At 42.6% G+C, this 20,584-nt stretch overlaps 2 protein-coding genes across 5 annotated transcripts; one reads left to right on the top strand and one right to left on the bottom strand.

The window, feature by feature from the left end:
* Positions 1-148: 148 nt before the first annotated feature.
* On the bottom strand, positions 149-9,192 carry r3hcc1l (R3H domain and coiled-coil containing 1-like). The gene is made up of 8 exons (XM_079813093.1): positions 9,125-9,192; positions 8,124-8,618; positions 7,850-8,037; positions 5,709-5,779; positions 1,884-1,979; positions 1,647-1,787; positions 1,505-1,565; positions 149-1,350 (listed from the first exon to the last, which is right to left on the bottom strand). The coding sequence occupies exons 2-7, from the start codon at positions 8,610-8,612 to the stop codon at positions 1,513-1,515; spliced, it is 1,038 nt and encodes a 345-aa protein (XP_079669219.1). The 5' UTR covers positions 8,613-8,618; positions 9,125-9,192; the 3' UTR covers positions 149-1,350; positions 1,505-1,512.
* A 379-nt stretch (positions 9,193-9,571) lies between these two features.
* crtac1a (cartilage acidic protein 1a) lies at positions 9,572-20,242 on the top strand. Of its 4 annotated transcripts, none has more exons than XM_079812159.1 (14): positions 9,572-9,726; positions 10,114-10,313; positions 11,937-12,133; positions 12,528-12,664; positions 12,745-12,901; positions 12,988-13,122; positions 13,200-13,336; positions 14,661-14,797; positions 14,877-14,959; positions 15,045-15,145; positions 15,259-15,427; positions 17,917-18,116; positions 18,195-18,237; positions 19,942-20,236. In XM_079812159.1, the coding sequence occupies exons 2-14, from the start codon at positions 10,123-10,125 to the stop codon at positions 19,950-19,952; spliced, it is 1,698 nt and encodes a 565-aa protein (XP_079668285.1). In that variant the 5' UTR covers positions 9,572-9,726; positions 10,114-10,122; the 3' UTR covers positions 19,953-20,236. The 4 variants fall into 4 exon arrangements, with proteins under 4 accessions (XP_079668285.1, XP_079668287.1, XP_079668286.1 ...); XM_079812161.1 differs by having other exon boundaries at positions 9,598-9,726; positions 17,917-18,062; positions 19,942-20,242; XM_079812160.1 differs by having other exon boundaries at positions 9,598-9,765; positions 17,917-18,062.
* The last annotated feature ends 342 nt before the right edge of the window (positions 20,243-20,584 follow it).

Below are 20,584 nucleotides of genomic sequence, written 5' to 3'. Positions count from 1 at the left end.
CACTTTAACGGCCGGCTGTCCCGTTCATCAGCTGGAGAAAAAAAGCAATTCCAACGACACAGCACCATTCTCAGTTGTTTTCATAAAGTGATTTACCCTAGTGACACAGAATTACAACGATAATCAAAACATTATCATCCCTGGTATAAATAATGGACCTAAACTTTTATTAAAGAATTGCGCACACACACTTACTAGGAAAACAGCCAAAGACACGTAAGTGTTATGTATGCAAATCAATGATATTCAAGAAGAAGATTTAAACTTTTTTTTATTGAGATCACACCTGGGAATTCATGTGCACCAACGTCAGAGAACAACAGACCTGTCAAACACTTCATCAGTTTAGCACCTAAACAAAGCCTTTCGGAGATTAACGGAACATATTTACATCAGTAATAAGGAAATCAGCGAAAAACAGAAGAAATGTTCTGCGTTAGAAACTGCTGAAGGTCTACAGGAGGTGTGACCGCCATTAAAGGGACAGTGCACCCAAAAATGAAAACCAGCGTCTTTCTTCTGCTGAACACAGGAAGACATTTTGAATAAGTTTGTAACCAGGCCACTTTGGAGACCAGTGACTTTCATAGTGTATATAAAAACACCCCAGAACTGTTCAGTTCCCCACATTCTTCCATATATCCTCTTCTGTGTTCAGCACAAGAAAGAAACTCACACAGGTTTTGAGTTTGAGTAAATGATGGCAGGATTTATTTCTGTGTGAACTGTCCCTTTAAACTAAAGGTTCACAATGAGCCTCATATCACATAATTAACAATATTATTAACGTAAAAAAATGACTTTTTTATGATTATTTTTGAGTTTGGGACTTACAAAATTATTACAGTATTTAATGTAACTGAAAAATCCACAATTTATGACCGTGTGATGCTTGTTCATTTCCATAATCTCTAATGAGGATATTTCTTTTCTGGCAGGAAAATGCAAAACATTTAGTGTTTACTCTTTCCTTTTTGTTTTGACGTGTGACAGATTTTGTTATAAAGACATGAACGGCATAATTTCTCTCTACTGAAGCAAAGAACAACAACCGAAATAAGAAAACTGAATTCACATGGATGTGATCTAGTGTGTTTTAGTCAACAGAAAGAAAGAAAACACATGTCAAATGGCTTGTTATAAACCTGAAAACATTTATGGGGAAAAGTTCTCAGTTCGGGACGAATCTCAGGAGGAAAGATATCAAATGCTCCCTGTGTAAGGTAATGTGTGTGTCTCACACTGCTCCCCTGTTCTTGTGGCTTTGGTTCAGTCCGTGCTGGTTTGGCAATAGTCCTGATCCTCTGAGAAGGGGAGGCGCGTCTCAAACCCGAGCGGGAGGTCCGACACCTTCAGAGCCCAAACCCAGAGATAAAGGACTACAGGTGAGAGCTGAACTGATGCTTCAAATCACTTTATAGTTCATATGAACACACACACACACACACACACACACACACACACACACACACACACACACACACACACACACACACACACACACCTGTATCTTCAGTTGCCCTCCCAGGCGTCTTCACGCTGCTTAGCGGCCAAACGCTTTTGCTCTGATTACAAAACAGATCAAATAAATCCATCACAAACGTCACAAACGTCATCATCATTCTCAGCTCGGCTGGTAATGTCACCTTTCGCTTGCCGTAGTTTGTTCTTCTCGGCCTCTCGATCCTCCTTGGTCTGGTTACTCTTCACACCCAGAGCGCCGATCACCAGCCGCCGGGCCAGAGCCGCACTCGTCTGAGGACGCTCTTTAGCCGGCAGCAGATAATCTAGAGCGAGGACACAGAAGATTCACCAATCAACAGATTAAAGCCCACAACACAGACACAAGTGAAGAAGAGAGAGAAGAGAGAGAAGAGGAGTACCGGAGCAGCTGCGCGCTTTGGCTTTAGTGGCGTTTGATGATTTGGAGAGAGGCCTGACCTTCATCATGGGGTTCTTCATCCTCAGAGCATCACGAGCTACACAAACACACACATGTACAGAGAGGAAGGGGCTTCAGGAATGTTTTGAGTTGGTGTGTGTGATGCTTCTGGCATTTACGTTCGCGGAGAAAAAGCTGGATAAGTATTGAGCATTATAACACATTAGCCAGCAGTCGATTAAAGGTGCAGTACGAAGCGCTTTCTGAGAAACACTGTTGATATTTGAAATCGATTTGAAACAAACACACCCCTCCCTTCATTGCTCCGCCCACTAAATACACACGCACCGACTAACAGCCGGAGCATCAGACGTGTGGATGATCAGCTGTGCTTCAGCAACCACAGCATACCTTAGTTCTGAGAAACATAACATACTCCCACATGGAGCAGAACCAGCGCAACCTCTGCGTCTGTTTATAGGCCGTTTTAGGTCTCCAGCGCTGGAAAGCTTTTCTAATATTAATGCAGGTCCTAAAGCTCTTGTCTGATCGTAAAGCTTCTTTTCCAGTGATTTTCCACTGACCTTTCCTCTTTAGTAACATCTCAACCATCTCTCTTTCTACAGTCTTTCTTCAAATCTCCTGATTGGCTCGCTTTCTCTTCTCCCCATCATGTGTGGACACGCCCTCTACTGCTGATTGGCTCACTGTCTCTTCTCCCCATCATATGTGGACACGCCCTCTACTGCTGATTGGCTCACTGTCTCTTCTCCCCATCATGTGTGGACACGCCCTCTACTGCTGATTGGCTCACTGTCTCTTCTCCCCATCATATGTGGACACACCCTCTACTGCTGATTGGCTCACTGTCTCTTCTCCCCATCATGTGTGGACACGCCCCCTACTGCTGATTGGCTCACTGTCTCTTCTCCCCATCATATGTGGACACGCCCCCTACTGCTGATTGGCTCACTGTCTCTTCTCCCCATCATGTGTGGACATGCCCCCTACTGCTGATTGGCTCACTGTCTCTTCTCCCCATCATATGTGGACACGCCCCCTACTGCTGATTGGCTCACTGTCTCTTCTCCCCATCATGTGTGGACACGCCCCCTACTGCTGATTGGCTCACTGTCTCTTCTCCCCATCATATGTGGACACGCCCTCTACTGCTGATTGGCTCACTGTCTCTTCTCCCCATCATATGTGGACACGCCCTCTACTGCTGATTGGCTCACTGTCTCTTCTCCCCATCATGTGTGGACACGCCCCCTACTGCTGATTGGCTCACTGTCTCTTCTCCCCATCATATGTGGACACGCCCTCTACTGCTGATTGGCTCACTGTCTCTTCTCCCCATCATATGTGGACACGCCCTCTACTGCTGATTGGCTCACTGTCTCTTCTCCCCATCATATGTGGACACGCCCTCTACTGCTGATTGGCTCACTGTCTCTTCTCCCCATCATATGTGGACACGCCCTCTACTGCTGATTGGCTCACTGTCTCTTCTCCCCATCATATGTGGACACGCCCTCTACTGCTAATTGGCTCACTGTCTCTTCTCCCCATCATATGTGGACACGCCCTCTACTGCTGATTGGCTCACTGTCTCTTCTCCCCATCATTTGTGGACACGCCCTCTACTGCTGATTGGCTCACTGTCTCTTCTCCCCATCATATGTGGACACGCCCTCTACTGCTGATTGGCTCACTGTCTCTTCTCCCCATCATTTGTGGACACGCCCTCTACTGCTGATTGGCTCACTGTCTCTTCTCCCCATCATATGTGAACACGCCCTCTACTGCTGATTTGCTCACTGTCTCTTCTCCCCATCATATGTGGACACGCCCCCTACTGCTGATTGGCTCACTTTCTCTTCTCCCCATCATATGTGGACACGCCCTCTACTGCTGATTGGCTCACTGTCTCTTCTCCCCATCATATGTGGACACGCCCTCTACTGCTAATTGGCTCACTTTCTCTTCTCCCCATCATATGTGGACACGCCCTCTACTGCTAATTGGCTCACTGTCTCTTCTCCCCATCATATGTGGACACGCCCTCTACTGCTGATTGGCTCACTGTCTCTTCTCCCCATCATATGTGGACACGCCCCCTACTGCTGATTGGCTCACTGTCTCTTCTCCCCATCATATGTGGACACGCCCCCTACTGCTGATTGGCTCACTGTCTCTTCTCCCCATCATATGTGGACACGCCCCCTACTGCTGATTGGCTCACTGTCTCTTCTCCCCATCATATGTGGACACGCCCTCTACTGCTGATTGGCTCACTGTCTCTTCTCCCCATCATATGTGGACACGCCCTTTACTGCTGATTGGCTAACTGTCTCTTCTCCCCATCATATGTGGACACGCCCTCTACTGCTGATTGGCTCGCTTTCTCTTCTCCCCATCATATGTGGACACGCCCTTTACTGCTGATTGGCTCACTGTCTCTTCTCCCCATCATATGTGGACACGCCCTCTACTGCTGATTGGCTCACTGTCTCTTCTCCCCATCATATGTGGACACGCCCTCTACTGCTGATTGGCTCACTGTCTCTTCTCCCCATCATATGTGGACACGCCCTCTACTGCTGATTGGCTCACTGTCTCTTCTCCCCATCATATGTGGACACGCCCTCTACTGCTGATTGGCTCGCTTTCTCTTCTCCCCATCATATGTGGACACGCCCTCTACTGCTGATTGGCTCACTGTCTCTTCTCCCCATCATATGTGGACACGCCCTCTACTGCTGATTGGCTCACTGTCTCTTCTCCCCATCATATGTGGACACGCCCTCTACTGCTGATTGGCTCACTGTCTCTTCTCCCCATCATATGTGGACACGCCCCCTACTGCTGATTGGCTCACTCTCTCTCCTCTTAGTGGACACACCCGATTGACTCACTCTCTCTCCTCCTGGTGGACACGCCCCCTACTGCTGATTGGCTCACTCTCTCTCCTCCTGGTGGACACAAGCCCGATTGGCTCACTTTCTCTTCAACATTGGACAGTTTTGATTTATATTCTGTCCAATGTTACTGAATGACCTGTCGACCCAGGACGAGCTACAGGACTCAATCTACTCCATCTGTGTTCGATCATCATTCTGAATCTGATCCAGATGTAGTCTTCGACAAAAAAAACGCAATTTTCTTAGCCTAGAAATCTAGACGCACCTTAGCAGCAACAAATCTAATTTGCCGTGAGTGTAGTCTAGCAACTCTCCGTTGGCTTGCGAGCTGGAAAAACCAAACTCTGGTCAGGCCAATCACAGCGTGTATAGAGTCGGTGGGCGGGCTTAACATAATGACGGCAGAGTTGTGGCGGCTCCGCGTGCTACTCGTAAACACAGAAGCTGGCGAACAGCGGCCTTTCCAATTGGCTTTGGCCGCAACTCTGGAAGACTGGAGTTAAGCTTTTCTTTGTTAAAGAACGGCACCGAACCCATCTTCCTTTCTTAAGAATGACTTCTGAGTTTTGCCGACCGGATACGGCGAAAGTTTCATCTATCAACTAGCACGCAGTACCTCTGCTTCACCTTCTTTGCCCTGGTTGGTTGTGGCGCTCATGGCGCTATCCAATTGCGTGCAGAGGGAATTTGAAAGACAACCGTTTATCCCGCCCCTCGGATTAAGCCCTGCTAATGGTGAGTTTCCAGACCCATCATCTTGATGTGGGTCTGGCTTGTCAGGCAACAATTTTCTCAGCTTTTTGTTCAAAATGTTGCTTTCCCAGACAGGACCACCAGCGATTGGCTGCAGATCTCTCACAAGCCTCATAAGGCGATTCACAACATCTGGAAGACTCACTGACCTGCGATCGGACTGGAGAACAAGCCGAGTACATGTGTGTCGTCAATCCACTTGATGTCGAACCCCTTCTGCCTGAAAACACACACATGATTAAGAACAGCAGCTGATTCTGTCAGCCGAATCCCTTATGCTGCGTTCACACCAAATGGGAATAGAGCGTCTGGAGCGAGTGATTTCAATGTTAAGTCAATGGAAAGGCGTGTTGACGCGCGTCTGGAGGTCCTGGAGCGCGATGGACGCGATTCCGCCTCATTCGCACAAATGACGGAAATTGAGTGTCTTGCGCATAGACCGTAAAAAAATATGGACGACGCGACTTCATTGACTTCCGCTGACCAAAGTTGAAGCTTTCATAGGCCCGCTCACGGCGCTGACATCTCGGGACCGGAGTTGCACAGTAGAGAACAGGAAGTAGAGGCGCGATTATCAAAAGCCCGCCCACACTCTCGCAGGTGCAGAACAATTAATTATGTTGGTGTGAAATAAACAGTTATGGAAGTGTAGAAATTAAAGCTTAAGCTCCAATCTCCTCCCAAAAATCCAGAAAAAAGTCCGTTAGTGCCTCAGTGAAAACTTCACTCAGAGAAGCCGTCAATCACAGCTGTCAATCATGACGTCACACCCCCCGTTTTTATAGCATCAAATAACTCACTAAAACTAAACTTATTTAAAAAACGAACACTTGAAATGAAATTATTGTAATAAAAACTGCCTAAAATGACAGAAACCATCTTTAGGAAACAATTATTTGAAGTGTAATTAAATTGTTTAGTGTGTCTCGCGCCCATTCAAATACATGGAGAGGCGGGGTTTAGGAGCTATACTGGGACCGGCCACCGGGGGGCGATCGAGGCGCGAAAGCTTCAATTTCTGACTGGAGCACTACAGGCTTGGTCTTGCGCAAGTGGTGCTTTTTGTGCATTCACATGTTTGAAGTGAATTCGCGTCTGACGCCCGAGTTTCAAAATTTTTAACTTTGGCGTCAATTAGCGCCGCGTTAACCAATCAGGGCCTGCTCGCTGCGGTCACGTGGTAAAGTGACGTGAGGAGAAACCCTGCATAAATGAATACTACTATTGTGTTATAAAATGTAGTTTTAAGACTTCTTCAGGTGGGAATGTAGTTGTTTAAAGCTCAAATCTGTGGTTTATTTATAAAGAGAGCGCATATTTAAAAAAAATAGTTAAAAAATAATCTTGTGTTTTTGGAGTTGTGAGATCCAGGCGATCAGCGGCGCTCATTAACCCCGGCGAGAGCAGCCTTTCCTCGGCCAGTCCTTCTGGCGTCTGCCGCTGGCTCTGATGTCCTGTAGTGGTGCATCTTGTGTGGATCTAACGGCCGATATTTGCTCTCATGAATCTATCATTTGTTGTCTGCCAAATCGTTTTGACTGAGGGCAAAGAGAAGTTTCATAACTTTATTTTTTAAGGATATTTAAATATACATGGAGTGAAGATAATGTAGGAGTTGCCTGGACCACATTTGTGTGACTATTAATGTTTCATATATATTTTTAATGAGAATGAAAAGAGACAGAGTGGTGTTTTATGACAGATTTCTCCTGGAGCGCCTTGAACGCGCGTCTATTTAGCTTTCAAACGCTTGATTTCTACAAAGCGAATTGGACGCGCGAATGGATTCAAAATGTTCAAGCGTCCAACTAGACGCGATTTTGACGCTCTATTCGTGTTTGGTGTGAACACAGCATTAGGGCAGGGGTGTCCAATCATGGTCCACCCTGCAGATTTGACCTCCAACCCGAATCAAACACACCTGAACATGCTAATCATGGTGTTCAGGGTGCTAGATAATTACAGACAGGTGTGTTGGAGCAGGGTTGGAACTGAAATCTGCAGGACTGTAGCTCTCCAGGAGCAGGACACCCCTGCCTTAGGGGGTACTTCAAGTAAATATTTTATGTCTGAGATTTTAAGTTAACACATCAATAATTTACCAACACATTGGCATTTTCACAGTTCCCAGATGCTGGTTAATGGTTACATGACACTACAGGTTACAATACAGACATTAATGTCTTAAAATTCTTCACTTTCAAATGTTAAAACCCTTGCACTTTTATTTTGGTGTAATATTGGTGAAATGCATTGTAGAATATGCAGATGTGAATACAGTGAACCCTACTGGAAAGAGCTGAAGGATCTGATCAAGTCCTCCGTCTTGAACTCGGCAGGAAATTCGTAAATCTCAACGATGTGTGCCAGTTCGTCGTCCCGAAGCTCCACCTCTTCATCGTCCTCTGGCGACCAATTATAGTAGTCGAAACGCGCCTCCTGCTTGGATCCCTTCTTGCGGCCCTCCTTAAGAGACATCTGAAATGGGAAGAAGCATCTCATGCATCAGTTATTAAAGGGACAGTACACTCAACAATGTGTTGATTCATCTTTGTAACTCTTACCTCCCCCATCAAATGGGGGTCAAGACAGTCACCATCATCGTTAAACAAAGAATCCCAGTTTTCCCCTTCATCATCCTCCTCCTCCTCCTCCTCCTCTTCTTCTTCCGGCATCCCTTCATGTTCTAGTGCACTACTAGTGTCCTCTGGTGCGCTCATAGTTCTGGATGCGGTGTCCATGTCATCTTTGGACTCTTTTTGCCCGTCTAGATTTTCTTTATCTCCATCTCTCCGCCCCCCATCGTCCTGTTTTACCTCTCCATTCGGGGTCTCTGTCGCTTTGGCTTTGTCCTTCTTGTTCTTGCGGGCCTTGTCGGTGTACCGGGGCCTGGGTCTGGATTTCTTGTCGTCTCCTGGCTGAGGCTTATCTTTGGGATCTATTTTCTCAGTCTGGCGTTTCTTGGGCCCGTAGATTTCCATGGTGGGCTTCTTAGTTCGGACGGGAGGAGCCGTTTTGGACCCCTCCTCAGGCTGGGCTGCTTCTGTCTCCATAGGGATCTGTTTGAGGAAAATGTGTTACTACTAACTTACTCCTCAAAGTATGCAGATTGTATACTAGGCTATATACAAATTATCTGCCTAGAGTATCATACTATATCTTCCAAATCTTGACCCTTTATTTCCACTGTTACATACACCAGAAGTCGTGGTTTTGTATAATTATGACTTAGAGTTTTAGATCTGTCTAAAAGTACGACATTTTTATGATGAAGTCGGGTAAAAAAAAAGCTAAATATTGTTTTAATTTCCAAGATTATAGACAGTATTTTCAATGTAAACAAAAGGATTAAGTGACGACAGTTAAGTATTCTGCTGTTTAAAATGTTAACATTCGTGTTTTACATGCTATTTCTTAAATATTAAGCGGTATGCCGGTCATATTCAAAACATAACACTGAGCGTAACATCATTCCGAGACCACAACAACTATATAGTAACAGAAAAACCTTCCATGACCGTGTGTGACGCTTTAGTATTATTATGCGATTTATATTTCTACTTACGTCTCAAAAAATTTCAGCTCGCCGAAACATTGAAACCATGACCGGATGTTTGGAGACGTACGGGCGTCATGACGTCACGACCGATAAACCGTTTATGGGAGTTGTAGTTTAGAAGCGATGCGTTAGTGACGCATATTACATATTATCCAGTTTATTATTTCGTTCTTAAATTGCGAAAAGCACGACCATAATCATTGAAATCATGACCTTGGTGTGGCCACGATTAAAGAGTATTTATTGCCATCAGTACTTTTAATGTGTTTCAGTGACAAATTCACAATAAACATCAACATTATTAATAAGCAATACACGCAGGCCTGATTATTTTTAATCAACTACATTTATTTGAAGTCTGTGAACGTATTATTTGAGTAAATGTATTTGTTTTTTGTTACCTCTTTTCTCTCGCGGGTTTGTGATTGGTCAAACCTCCATAGCGTTTTAGGTACTCGACGGTGATTGGACAGTCGCTTACACAAGCGCTTGTGTAAGGAGGCTGCGTTGAAGTTGTGTAAGGAGCGATTAAAACAGCATCTAAAACAGAAATCAAACATCATTTCCCAAGCGTTGGAGTCAAGCCACTTGTTGGAAACTCTGGGAGCGTGAGTATCCTTTATACTCCAGCACAATCAGAACGACAGGTGGATATGACACATTATTATTCATTTGTTAAGCGAAAATAACACGTTTCTCTCTCTTTTTTTTGGGGTGATGGTGATGACTTCCAAATGCATGAACGAAATCTCTTAGTCTTATAGTTCCTGTTCTTTTGTTTGTATTCTTTAATGCAAAAATACATATTCTTGCTCTGAGTTGCACCCTTTCCTTCTTTATTCTTTCTTTTAGGATGAATAGCAAATTGCAATATCTTATCTGTTTTCATTTTCTGTGTACAAGCAGTTTTTCCACATACACATATTATATGTGATTTATACAGTAAGTATGAATACTGATATCAAATAATGTGAAAATGTCTGCTGTTTGATTAGAAGCTGGAGATGATGGGGATGTGGTGGGCGTGTCTTCTCGGTTTGGGGCTGTCTGCTCTCTCTGGAGCTCAGCCCATGTTCTCCGTCAACACGGAGACAGTTCTGCCTCCTGATGCTCTTCACAACCCCACCCAGCTGAATTATGGGATGGCGGTGACAGACGTAGATGGAGACGGTGATCTGGAGGTGGTGGTGGCCGGGTAAAGAAACTCCAGCATAACATCAGTTGTAAATAAAACATAAGCCTCTATCTATCTATCTATCTATCTATCTATCTATCTATCTATCTATCTATCTATCTATCTATCTATCTATCTATCTATCTATCTATCTATCTATCTATCTATCTATCTATCTATCTATCTATCTATCTATCTATCTATCTATCTATCTATCTATCTATCTATCTATCTATCTATCTTCTGGACATTCATGCAGTGTTGGAGAAACTTACTGTTTAAAGTAATGCGTTACAATATTATGTTACCCCTAAAAAAGTAACTAATTGCGTTACTTAGTTACTTTTAATGGAAAGTAATGTGTTACAATGTATTATATATTATTGTATTGTGTTACTTTTGCATTACATTTTCTCACCTGGGCTGGGCTTGCTTTTTTTTTTTTTTTTTAATCAACAAAAAATGTCTATATATCATATATCACTGTCTACAAATTGAAAAGTATAGGAACACAAAAAATATTTTCCTCAAAAATAATGCAGACATAACATTTGCAGCTTACACGAATTAATATAATAGTATAATGTAAATATAACTAAAGCAACTAAAGCAAACACCGATCACCATAATGGTGACTGCAAACGTTAATATTTTCAATAAAACATCAACACCCTAACCTCTTTTAATTCTCAATAAGAGCTTCGGTAGTTTAATCAATACAAATAAATGCACAGTCCATTGTTGTCCCAACACTATTTTTTATGCCTGTGTATTAACTATTTACAACTTTGAGTAAAACACCAAATTTAAGGCAATCGGTTTCCACATATTTGTTCCTAATAATGTGAACAAGCTTGTAAATAAAACAAGTTCAGTGCACTTAAATCTGTAAGTTGACTGAACTAAGTACTTAAATTGTTAAATCGAGTTGCCAATACTCTACTAGTTACCTCTACCAAGTTGAAGTAAGTTTGATCAACTTTTATTACTTTGTTTTTCTAAGTAAAGTCACCTCATTACTTTTTACAGTGGGGGTGGGATATGTCTGATAATGAAGCTTATTTTTAAGACCGTTAATATTTTCACTGGACACCTTCTTGACATGTTTCATGAGTGTCGAATATTCTGATCTATTATGACCTCTGAGCTGTAAAGCTGCCAGAATAATAATAATAATAATACGCTGTTTGTTAATTGGCCAGAGGAGAACTGGCACCCCGACTGAGCCTGGTTTCTCCCAAGGTTTATTTTTCTCCATTAGGTCACCTGATGGGGTTTTGGTTTCCTTGCCACTGTTGCCTCTGGCTTGGCGTGCTCAGTTGGGGACACTAAATTTTTCAACTAAACATCGAAATAAATCTAAATAATAAACTATATTAACCATTTAAACTAAATTACTGATCGAATTATTGATCTAAAGCCCACACTGTCACTGTATGATAATTGAAATGAACTGATGACATCAGCGTTTTTTCCAGAATGGCTATACAGCTGAATAAAATTATGCTGCATTATTTTCCTGTTTAACACTGTAAAGCTGCTTTGAAACAATCTACATTGTTAAAAGCGCTATATAAATAAAGTTGACTTGACTTGACTTGAGTGTCACCCATTAAGGCTGTTGTTCTATGTCCATTGTCTCAGGTATAACGGCCCAAACCTGGTTCTGAAGTATGACCGTACCCAAAACAAACTAGTGAACATTGCGGTGGACGACCGCAGTTCTCCTTACTACGCCCTGAGAGACCCGAAGGGAAACGCCATCGGAGTGACGGCCTGCGATGTGGACGGAGACGGCAGAGAGGAGATCTACTTCCTCAACACCAACAACGCCTTCTCAGGTACGCGGAAAAATGTGTGCAACAAATGATGTGTTTTGTTAACACTGTAACCACAAACTCACATAAAAAACCCAAGCCCAACTAAAGGAAACACTGATCACCATAATGGTAACCGACATTTTAAAACAGCGACATCTAAGCCTATGTTAATTCTTGGAGTCAAACTCTGCAGGGCAGTGACTCTCTAGGACTGAACTTGCCTACCCCTGCTCTAAGTAGAGGAAAACAATGGTATAATTGTACCCTAAAGACCAATTGTGTACCTTTAAAGGTACAGTTATACGTTTTGTTCCCTAAGTAACACAATTGTACCTCCACTGTACCTTTTTTTCTGAGCGTGTACAGACCCGCAAAACAAGCACCGACTAACTGAACTGAACTGAACTCTTTGAAGGTCGGGCGACATACGCAGACAAACTCTTCAAATTCCGTAACGGTCATTTCGAGGATCTCCTCGGCGATGACATCAACGTGCGGAGAGGAGTGGCCAATCGCATGGCGGGACGCTCCGTAGCTTGTGTTGACAGGAAGGTACTTAACTTATCTCTTTGTTAATTATTGTGCACATATTATAATCTGTCTTGCATTTTAATGAATTCATGCTGCTGTAGGGAACAGGTCGATATGCAATTTACGTGGCGAACTACGCCAGCGGTAAAGTGGGGCCGCACGCGCTCATAGAGATGGACGAAGCCGCCAGTGATGTGGAGAAAGGCGTCGTCGCTCTGTCTGATGTTGCGCCACAAGTCAACGTCGACAAGTACACAGGTCAGAGGCTGTAGTGTAACTTTTTGAAGCTTGTTAGGGGAATATTATTGATATAAATGTTAAAAATCAAAACTTTATGTTATAAGGTGGCCGTGGTGTAGTCGTGGGTCCAATCCTCAGCGACGCAAGATCTGACATTTTCTGTGACAATGAAAATGGACCCAACTTCCTGTTCCAGAACAACGGTGATGGAACCTTTAAAGACGTGGCGGCCGAGGCAGGTGAGACTCCTGGCTTCATACGTGCAGTGATGATTTTCAGTCCTATCCCAGTCTAATGTCTTCTGTCATGATGGCAGGAGTTGAAGACAGATATCAGCATGGCAGAGGTGTGGCGCTGGCCGACTTTAACGGCGACGGAAAGACGGACATCGTTTACGGCAACTGGAACGGCCCACACCGCCTGTACCTGCAGGACAGCCAGAAGAGATTCAAGGTGAGGGACACATATGATAAATAATGCTAGACCATGCTAGCGACATGTTAAAAATGCTAGCAATATTATACTAGTAACATGTTAAAACATGCTAGCGACATGTTAAAACATGCTTACCAAATGCTAAATAATGGCAGCAAAATGCTAAATCATGCGAGCAACATATTAAAACATGCTAGTAAAATGTTAAAACATGCTAACAAAATGCAAACAACATGCTAGCAGCATGCTAAATAATGCTAACAACATGTTAAAACGTGCTATCAACAAAAGCTAAATTACACCAGAAACATATTAATTCATGTTAACAACATGATAAAACATGCAAGTAAAAGGTTAATTATTGCTAACAAATGCCAAAACATGCTAGCAACATGTTAAATAATGGCAGCAACATGTTAACTCATGCAAACAACATGCTAGCAAAATGCCAAATAATGCTAACATGTTAAAACATGCTATCCAAAAATGCTAAATCACACCAGCAACATATTAATTAATGTTCACCACGTTAAAACATGCTAATAAAATCCTAATGCATGTTGTTAACAACATTCTAATTCATGTTTAAAACATGCTAAATCATGTTTAAAAAATGCTAAATCATGTTGACAACATGTTAAAACATGTTAGCAAATGTTAAATCATTCTGTTAAAAACATATTCATGGTAAAAAAAATGCTAAAGCGTGTTAGCAACATGTTAAAACATGCAAGTAAAAGGTTAATTAATTCTAACAAAATGCCAAGACATGCTAGCAACATGTTAAATAAGGGCAGCAACATGTTTACTCATACAAACAAAATGCTAGCAAAATGCCAAATATTGCTAACATGTTAAAACATGCTATCAACAAATGCTAAATCACACTAGCAACATATTAATTAATGTTAACCACGTTAAAACATGCTAATAAAATGATAATGCATGTTGTTAACAACATTCTAATTCATGCTAAAAACATGCTAAATCATGTTGACAACATGTAAAATTATGCTATCAAAATGTTAAAACATGCTAGCAACGTGCTAAAACATGATGGCAACATGCAAAATCATGCTAGCAAGATTCTAATTCATGTTAACAAAATGCTAAAACATGCTAGCAACATGGTAAATCATATTGCTAGCATGACTTAGCATGTTTGCTAGTGTGCCAAAACATGATATCAAAAAACATGTGTTAAAACATGTTAATTCATGCTATGAAACATTCAAACCTTCATACGGCTTTGTCAAGCCAACATCAGAGTTTGTCCTAATGCATCTTTATAAATCTGTTCCCCTGATCTGTAAATATGAATCAGTCTGTTGTGCTGTTGCAGGACGTCGCCACACGGGCCTTCGCCTCTCCGTCTCCCATTCGCACCGTCATCGCTGCCGACTTTGACAACGATCTTCAGCTCGAAGTCTTCTTCAATAACATCGCTTACCGAGGACACGCCCCCAATAGACTCTTCAGGTGCGTCAACTAATTCAAAAATATTATAAACACTGGGATATGAATAATACTAAATCAACACTGTCTTGTGGTTGTCTAGGGTGTCGAGGAAGCAGAATTCTGACCCTGACGTCACAGAGCTGGATGTGGGCGACGCCTCTGAGCCTCAGGGGCGGGGCACAGGTGAGACCACCTGACCGACATCACATGACCAGAGCCCCTTGAGCCTCATGTCTGTCTTTAACAGCTGATGACGTGTTCTGTACAGGTGCCACAGTCACAGATTTTGACGGTGACGGTCTGCTGGATCTGCTGGTGGCTCACGGCGAGAGCGCCTCACAGCCCATCTCTGTGTTTAAGGTCACCCAGGTGTGCCAGAAAGCTCACTTCCAGTGGAAAACCCCTGACATCTCAGAGTTTGGACCTCATTGTATCAGTGTAAATAAACATTTTGAGTCATCTTTGTGTTGTCCTTTCCGCAGGGCTCCAGCAATAAGTGGCTGCGTGTGGTGCCGCGCACACGTTTCGGGGCGTTCGCTCGTGGAGCAAAGGTGGTGATGTCCACGAAACACAGCGGCGCTCACACTCGCATCATTGACGGAGGCTCAGGGTATCTGTGCGAGATGGAGCCCGTGGCTCACTTTGGTTTAGGTACAAGCACTTCGTCTGCATCTTACATGGTTTCCACACAAATCTGAAGCAGCTCAACTGTTTTCAACACTGATGATAATCAGAAATCTTGATCGTCAAATCATCATGGAGTGATTTCGGAAGGATCATGTGACAATGAAGACTGAAGTCACGATCACAGGAATAAAATATAGTTGAGAGCAGCCATTAACGGGGCCAAGCGCAAAGAAGCCAATAAGACATGCCAACATGGCTGGGAGGGTTAGACCAACTGCAACAATGAGCAATTAAAGGCATTTTAAGATGATTTTAGGCCAAATGGATGAAAAATCAAACAACCCCAAATCAGAAAAAGTTGGGACAGTATGGAAAACGCAAAAAAAAGATTTTAATTTTTTTTAAATTTACTTTGACTTGTATTTCATTGCAGACAATATGAACACAAAATATTTCATGTTTTGTCTGGTCAACTTCATGTCATTTGTAAATATGCATCCTTTCCTGTCATTCAGACCTGCAACACATTTAAAAAAAAGTTGGGACAGTAAAGCATTTACCACTTTGTAATGTTGCCATTCCTTTTCACAACACTTAAAAGACGTTTAGGGACTGAAGACATCAAGTGATGAAGTGTTTCAGGTGTAATTTTGTCCCATTCTTCCTGCAAACAAGTCTTAAGGTGGGCAACAGTACGGGGTCTTCGTTGCCACACATTCTCTATTGGAGACAGGTCGGGACTGCAGGCAGGCCAGTCAAGTACCCGAACCCTCTTCCTCCGCAGCCAGGACTTTGTAATGTGTGCAGAATGTGGTTTTGCATAGTCTTGTTGAAATATGCATGGACGTCCCTGGAAAAGATGTCTTCTTGAAGGCAGCATATTATGCTCCAAAATCTCTATGTACTTTTCAGCATTAATGGTGCCTTCACAGAAGTGCAAGTTACCTTTGCCAAGGGCACTGACACAACCCCATACCATGACAGACCCTGGCTTTTGGACTTGTTGCTGGTAACAGTCTGGATGATCCTTTTCTTCTTTGGTCCGGAGCACACGGCGTCCATTCCTCCCAAAAAATACCTGAAATACTGATTCCATCCCAGATGCCTCCGAGCCCAGAGAAGTCGACGGCGCTTCTGGACACTGTTAACATAGGGCTTCCTTTTGGCACAGTACAGTTTTAACTGGCATTTGTGGATGTAACTATGTATTGTGGTACTTGACAAAGGTTTGCCAAAGTAGTCCTGAGCCCATGTGGTGATATCGCTTATAGATGAATGACGATTCTTGATGCAGTGCTGCCTGAGGGATCGGAGATCACGATTGTTCAGCTTAGGCTTGCGCCCTTGTCCTTTACGCACTGAAATTCCTCCAGATTCCTTGAATCTTTTAATTATGTTATGCACTGTTGAATGTGAAATATCCAAATCTCTTCCTATCTTTCTTTGAGGAACATTGTTTTTAAACATTTCAATAATTTTCTCACGTATTTGTTGGCAAACTGGCGATCCTCGGCCCATCTTTGCTCCTAAAGGATTAGACCTTTCTTGGATGCTGCTTTTGTACCAAATCATAATTACAATCACCTGTTGACATCACCTGTTTCAAATCACATCATTATTTAACCATTTTACCTCATTACTAGCCCTAAATTGATCCTGTCCCAACTTTTTTAAAAATGTGTTGCAGGTCTGAATGACAGGAAAGGATGCATATTTACAAATGACATGAAGTTGACCAGAAAAAAACATGAAATATTTTGTGTTCATATTGTCTGCAATGAAATACAAGTCAAAGTAAATTTAGAAAGCACTTTTTTTTTCTTTTTTTTTTTTTCGTTTTCCATACTGTCCCAACTTTTTCTGATTTGGGGTTGTAGAAATACAGCCTCAAGAGTAATTTTGGCATCATTCCTCAAATTTTATCGCTGCGGTATATGAAAACGGTTTTGTCTGTTGACACGAAACTAATAACTTTTTGCTGTCATGGTCTGAAGATGTTACGATTCGATTTTGGTGAAAATCAGACAAAGGGTCTAGGTGGAGTTTGAAAAAGTAGGTTTGTAAAGGAGATTAAAATGGCGAACAGGAAGTTTGGCCAAATATGGTAAAATTGTGATCTATGTTCTTGGCATGAACCAAGGAATCTATTAAAACAGTTTTATGACAATAGTCAAATTTAGTTTCTAACCCTTATGGTTCAACAGTTATTAGCATAAACATGAGTGCAACTTTTGACAGGTGGTGGCGCTAGAGGGATTGATTTAATACATCATATTTGCTATGGGAACTGTCCTCTATGAATGTGCCAAATTTCCCAACTTTCCCGCAAGCGGTTCTATGGGCTGCCATAGACTCCAAGACAGAAGAATAGTAATAATGGGAACGCTAACGATTTCAATAGGTGCTTGGCCCCTAAATACATCTTACAATATATTCACATAGAAAACACTTATTTTAGATTGTCATAATATTTCATAATATGTAATTCATGGTCTCATGTGATTGGCTCTTAGGAACCGATGATGCCACCAGCATTGAAGTCTATTGGCCGGACGGCCGCTCCATCGCTCGGCCGATCGAGTCTGCTGAAATGAACACAGTCATTGAGATCGCATATCCTAATGAAGGGGAGGAGTCAGCCCTCACATCTGATGCACAGGTGCGGGTGCATGCAAATGAGGAGGAGGAGTCAGTGCACAGCTCACTCACGCAGGTGTGCAGATATGTTAAGAACAAAGCACAAATGTATTTTCTGATGGTCATTGCTTGAATGAAATGTTCTGCTTTGCAGTGTGGAGAGGGATTCACAGTGAACACCAACGGCCGCTGTGGAGGTAAGAGCTCAACACTATCAGTGTTGTCTGTGAATGACACGCTCAGGGTCCAGAATTAACATGTGCCAAATGGGAGAAACGTGCAGTTCATTACATATGGTTTGTTTAACTTATAATAGCAGCCATATGATAGCCATATGATAGCCATAAGATAGCCATATGATGGCCAGCAGCCACATCACCCTGTAGCCCAAGACTGGTCCGGGATGGAAGACCTCCTGGGAAAACTAGGCTTCTGCTGGAAGAGGTGTTAGTCAAGTCAGCTTCATTTGTATATAGTGCTTCACAATATAGATGGTTTCAACGCAGCTTTACAGTGAAAACAGGAACTTAATGGAAGAGAGATTGTTTAGTTATTGTCCAGCTAAAGTACGTTTTTGATTGATTAATTTCTGTTGTAAATAATCATCAGTTATTTACTTTGGGGCGACTTACATAACACCATTTTCATCCAAAATAGGAAAACTTTCATTCCAGCCGCTCATCGGCACGGCAACAGCGCCTGGCGGCTAGAGAATGCAAATCCTGAAACGGGTTTTGAAACGATACCGTTATCATCTTTGTGTAAACGTAAAAAAAAAAAACGTGAATCTGTGAGAACGGTGAGGGCATGCACGTAAGCATTACATGTTTGAGGCAAGCGCGTCTGAATGCATATGTCGCAGGTGCCTAGTTTTTCTTGACAAAATGACCGCCAAATGACTCTCATGCACAATACAGCGTTTTTAGTTGTTTCCAATGACGTTTTCATCTGTACAGAGGGAAAGTGAAGGGAAGGAGGCCTTCACAGGGAGAGTCTAGTTGACCTGGTCTCTGCAGACACTTCAGGGATGCGTTGGTCGTGTATAGGCGCAGGCCCACCAACTAACATTAGCATAGATGCCATTCTTCTTATGGTGTAACGAGTACATCAGGTGTAGGAAGTGTTCCCGGTTCCAGCAGACCTAGTTAATGCAGCCTAACGGGCCAGCAGGGGGCGCTCACCCTGTGATCTGTGTGGGGCCTAACACCCCAGTGATGGGTTACAGTACTGTAACAAGCACCGTCCTTCAGATGAGACGTTAAACCGAGGTCCTGACTCTCTGTGGTCATAAAAATCCCAGGATGTCCATCTGAAAAAAGAGTAGGGGTGTAACCCCGGCATCCTGGCCAATTTTGCCCATTGGCCCCTGTCCATCATGGCCTCCTAATCATCCCCCTATCCTGATTGGCTTCATCACTCTGTCTCCTCTCCACCATCAGCTGGTGTGTGGTGGGCGTTCTGACACAATATGGCTGCCGTCTCCTCATCCAGGTGGTGCTGCACATCAGTGGTGGTTGAGGAGATTCCCCCCCTCTATATGGAAAGCGCTTTGAGTACCCAGAAAAGTACTATATAAATGTAACTAATTATTATTATTAATAATAATTATAATATGACCATTGCTGATATGAGTAGTGCATTTTTAAAATATATAAAATTAATTTTAGTACAATAGTGGAACACAATTCATGACTTGTAAGAAACATTTAGGCTAAATGCATAATTTTGGACCCTGTGTGCACCTGTTTTGCATATTTAATTGCTCTGATTGGCTGAGGATAAGGTTTAAGATGAAGATTTGTAATATAATGCAAAGGTTGATAATAGTATGGTGGCTTTTGGGAATTATTCTTATGCTTGAGAAAATTTAGCAAATGTTCTCTCTCTTGCCCCTTAAACAGTGACGGCCTGAGTGTTTTCAACTGGACATCATCATCATCATCATCATCATCATCATGATGTCATTAAATCAGATGTTTCTGAATCTGAACTCCTTCACTTACTCAACCACAGACGCTCAGTCTTCTGCTGCTGAACACTCGAGCTGTTACTCCACTACTCAGTCAGCACTAACTACATCTGAAAATGTTTACATCGAACATCAAATGTTCCCATTGGCTTCTGTTTTTTTACAACAACTTGTTTACTTAATGTTGGAATTGTGTGCAATAAAAATAAAGCGATTGTGAGTCTGTGAGTGTGATTCTGTCCTCTTGCTGTTCGTTCCCTTCCTGCAAATACATTTCACAAATAACAGGGTTCGTACAAGAGCTTGAATTAGACTTTTTGAAATTAAAGTCCTTGAAAACGGCCATATTTATGAAGAGGTGCATGAATTATTGAAAGACAGTCAAACCAAAATTTACACAGTCAACGTTTCTCACATTATCAGTTTATTCGCTATAGTTTAGAAAATGGTGATAAAATATGACAAGAGCTCAGAGTTAAACTGTGTCAGAACAAATTCATCTTGATAATATCAGAAAACTGATAGAAAGGGATGCAATGGATTACAATCATCCAATCAGCTGTTAGATTGAAGAA

Source organism: Gobio gobio, assembly GCF_949357685.1.
Source record: "Gobio gobio genome assembly, chromosome: 3".
NCBI lineage: Eukaryota > Metazoa > Chordata > Actinopteri > Cypriniformes > Gobionidae > Gobio > Gobio gobio.
The sequence above is the reverse complement of the archived record's forward strand: the minus strand, read 5'-3'. Positions and strand labels throughout refer to the sequence as shown.

Bases quoted from the DNA above. Each gene is read 5' to 3' on its own strand.
- r3hcc1l (XM_079813093.1), bottom strand. From the start codon at position 8,612: ATGGAGACAGAAGCAGCCCAGCCTGAGGAGGGGTCCAAAACGGCTCCT. The intron at 8,038-8,123 runs GTAAGAGTTACA...TTCCCATTTCAG, and splicing joins ACCCCCATTTGATGGGGGAG to ATGTCTCTTAAGGAGGGCCG. The intron at 1,980-5,708 runs GTCAGTGAGTCT...GTGTTTGTGTAG, and splicing joins GTTCTCCAGTCCGATCGCAG to CTCGTGATGCTCTGAGGATG.
- crtac1a (XM_079812158.1), top strand. From the start codon at position 10,123: ATGATGGGGATGTGGTGGGCGTGTCTTCTCGGTTTGGGGCTGTCTGCT. The intron at 13,337-14,660 runs GTGAGGGACACA...GTGCTGTTGCAG, and splicing joins ACAGCCAGAAGAGATTCAAG to GACGTCGCCACACGGGCCTT. The intron at 18,117-18,194 runs GTGTGCAGATAT...TCTGCTTTGCAG, and splicing joins TGCACAGCTCACTCACGCAG to TGTGGAGAGGGATTCACAGT.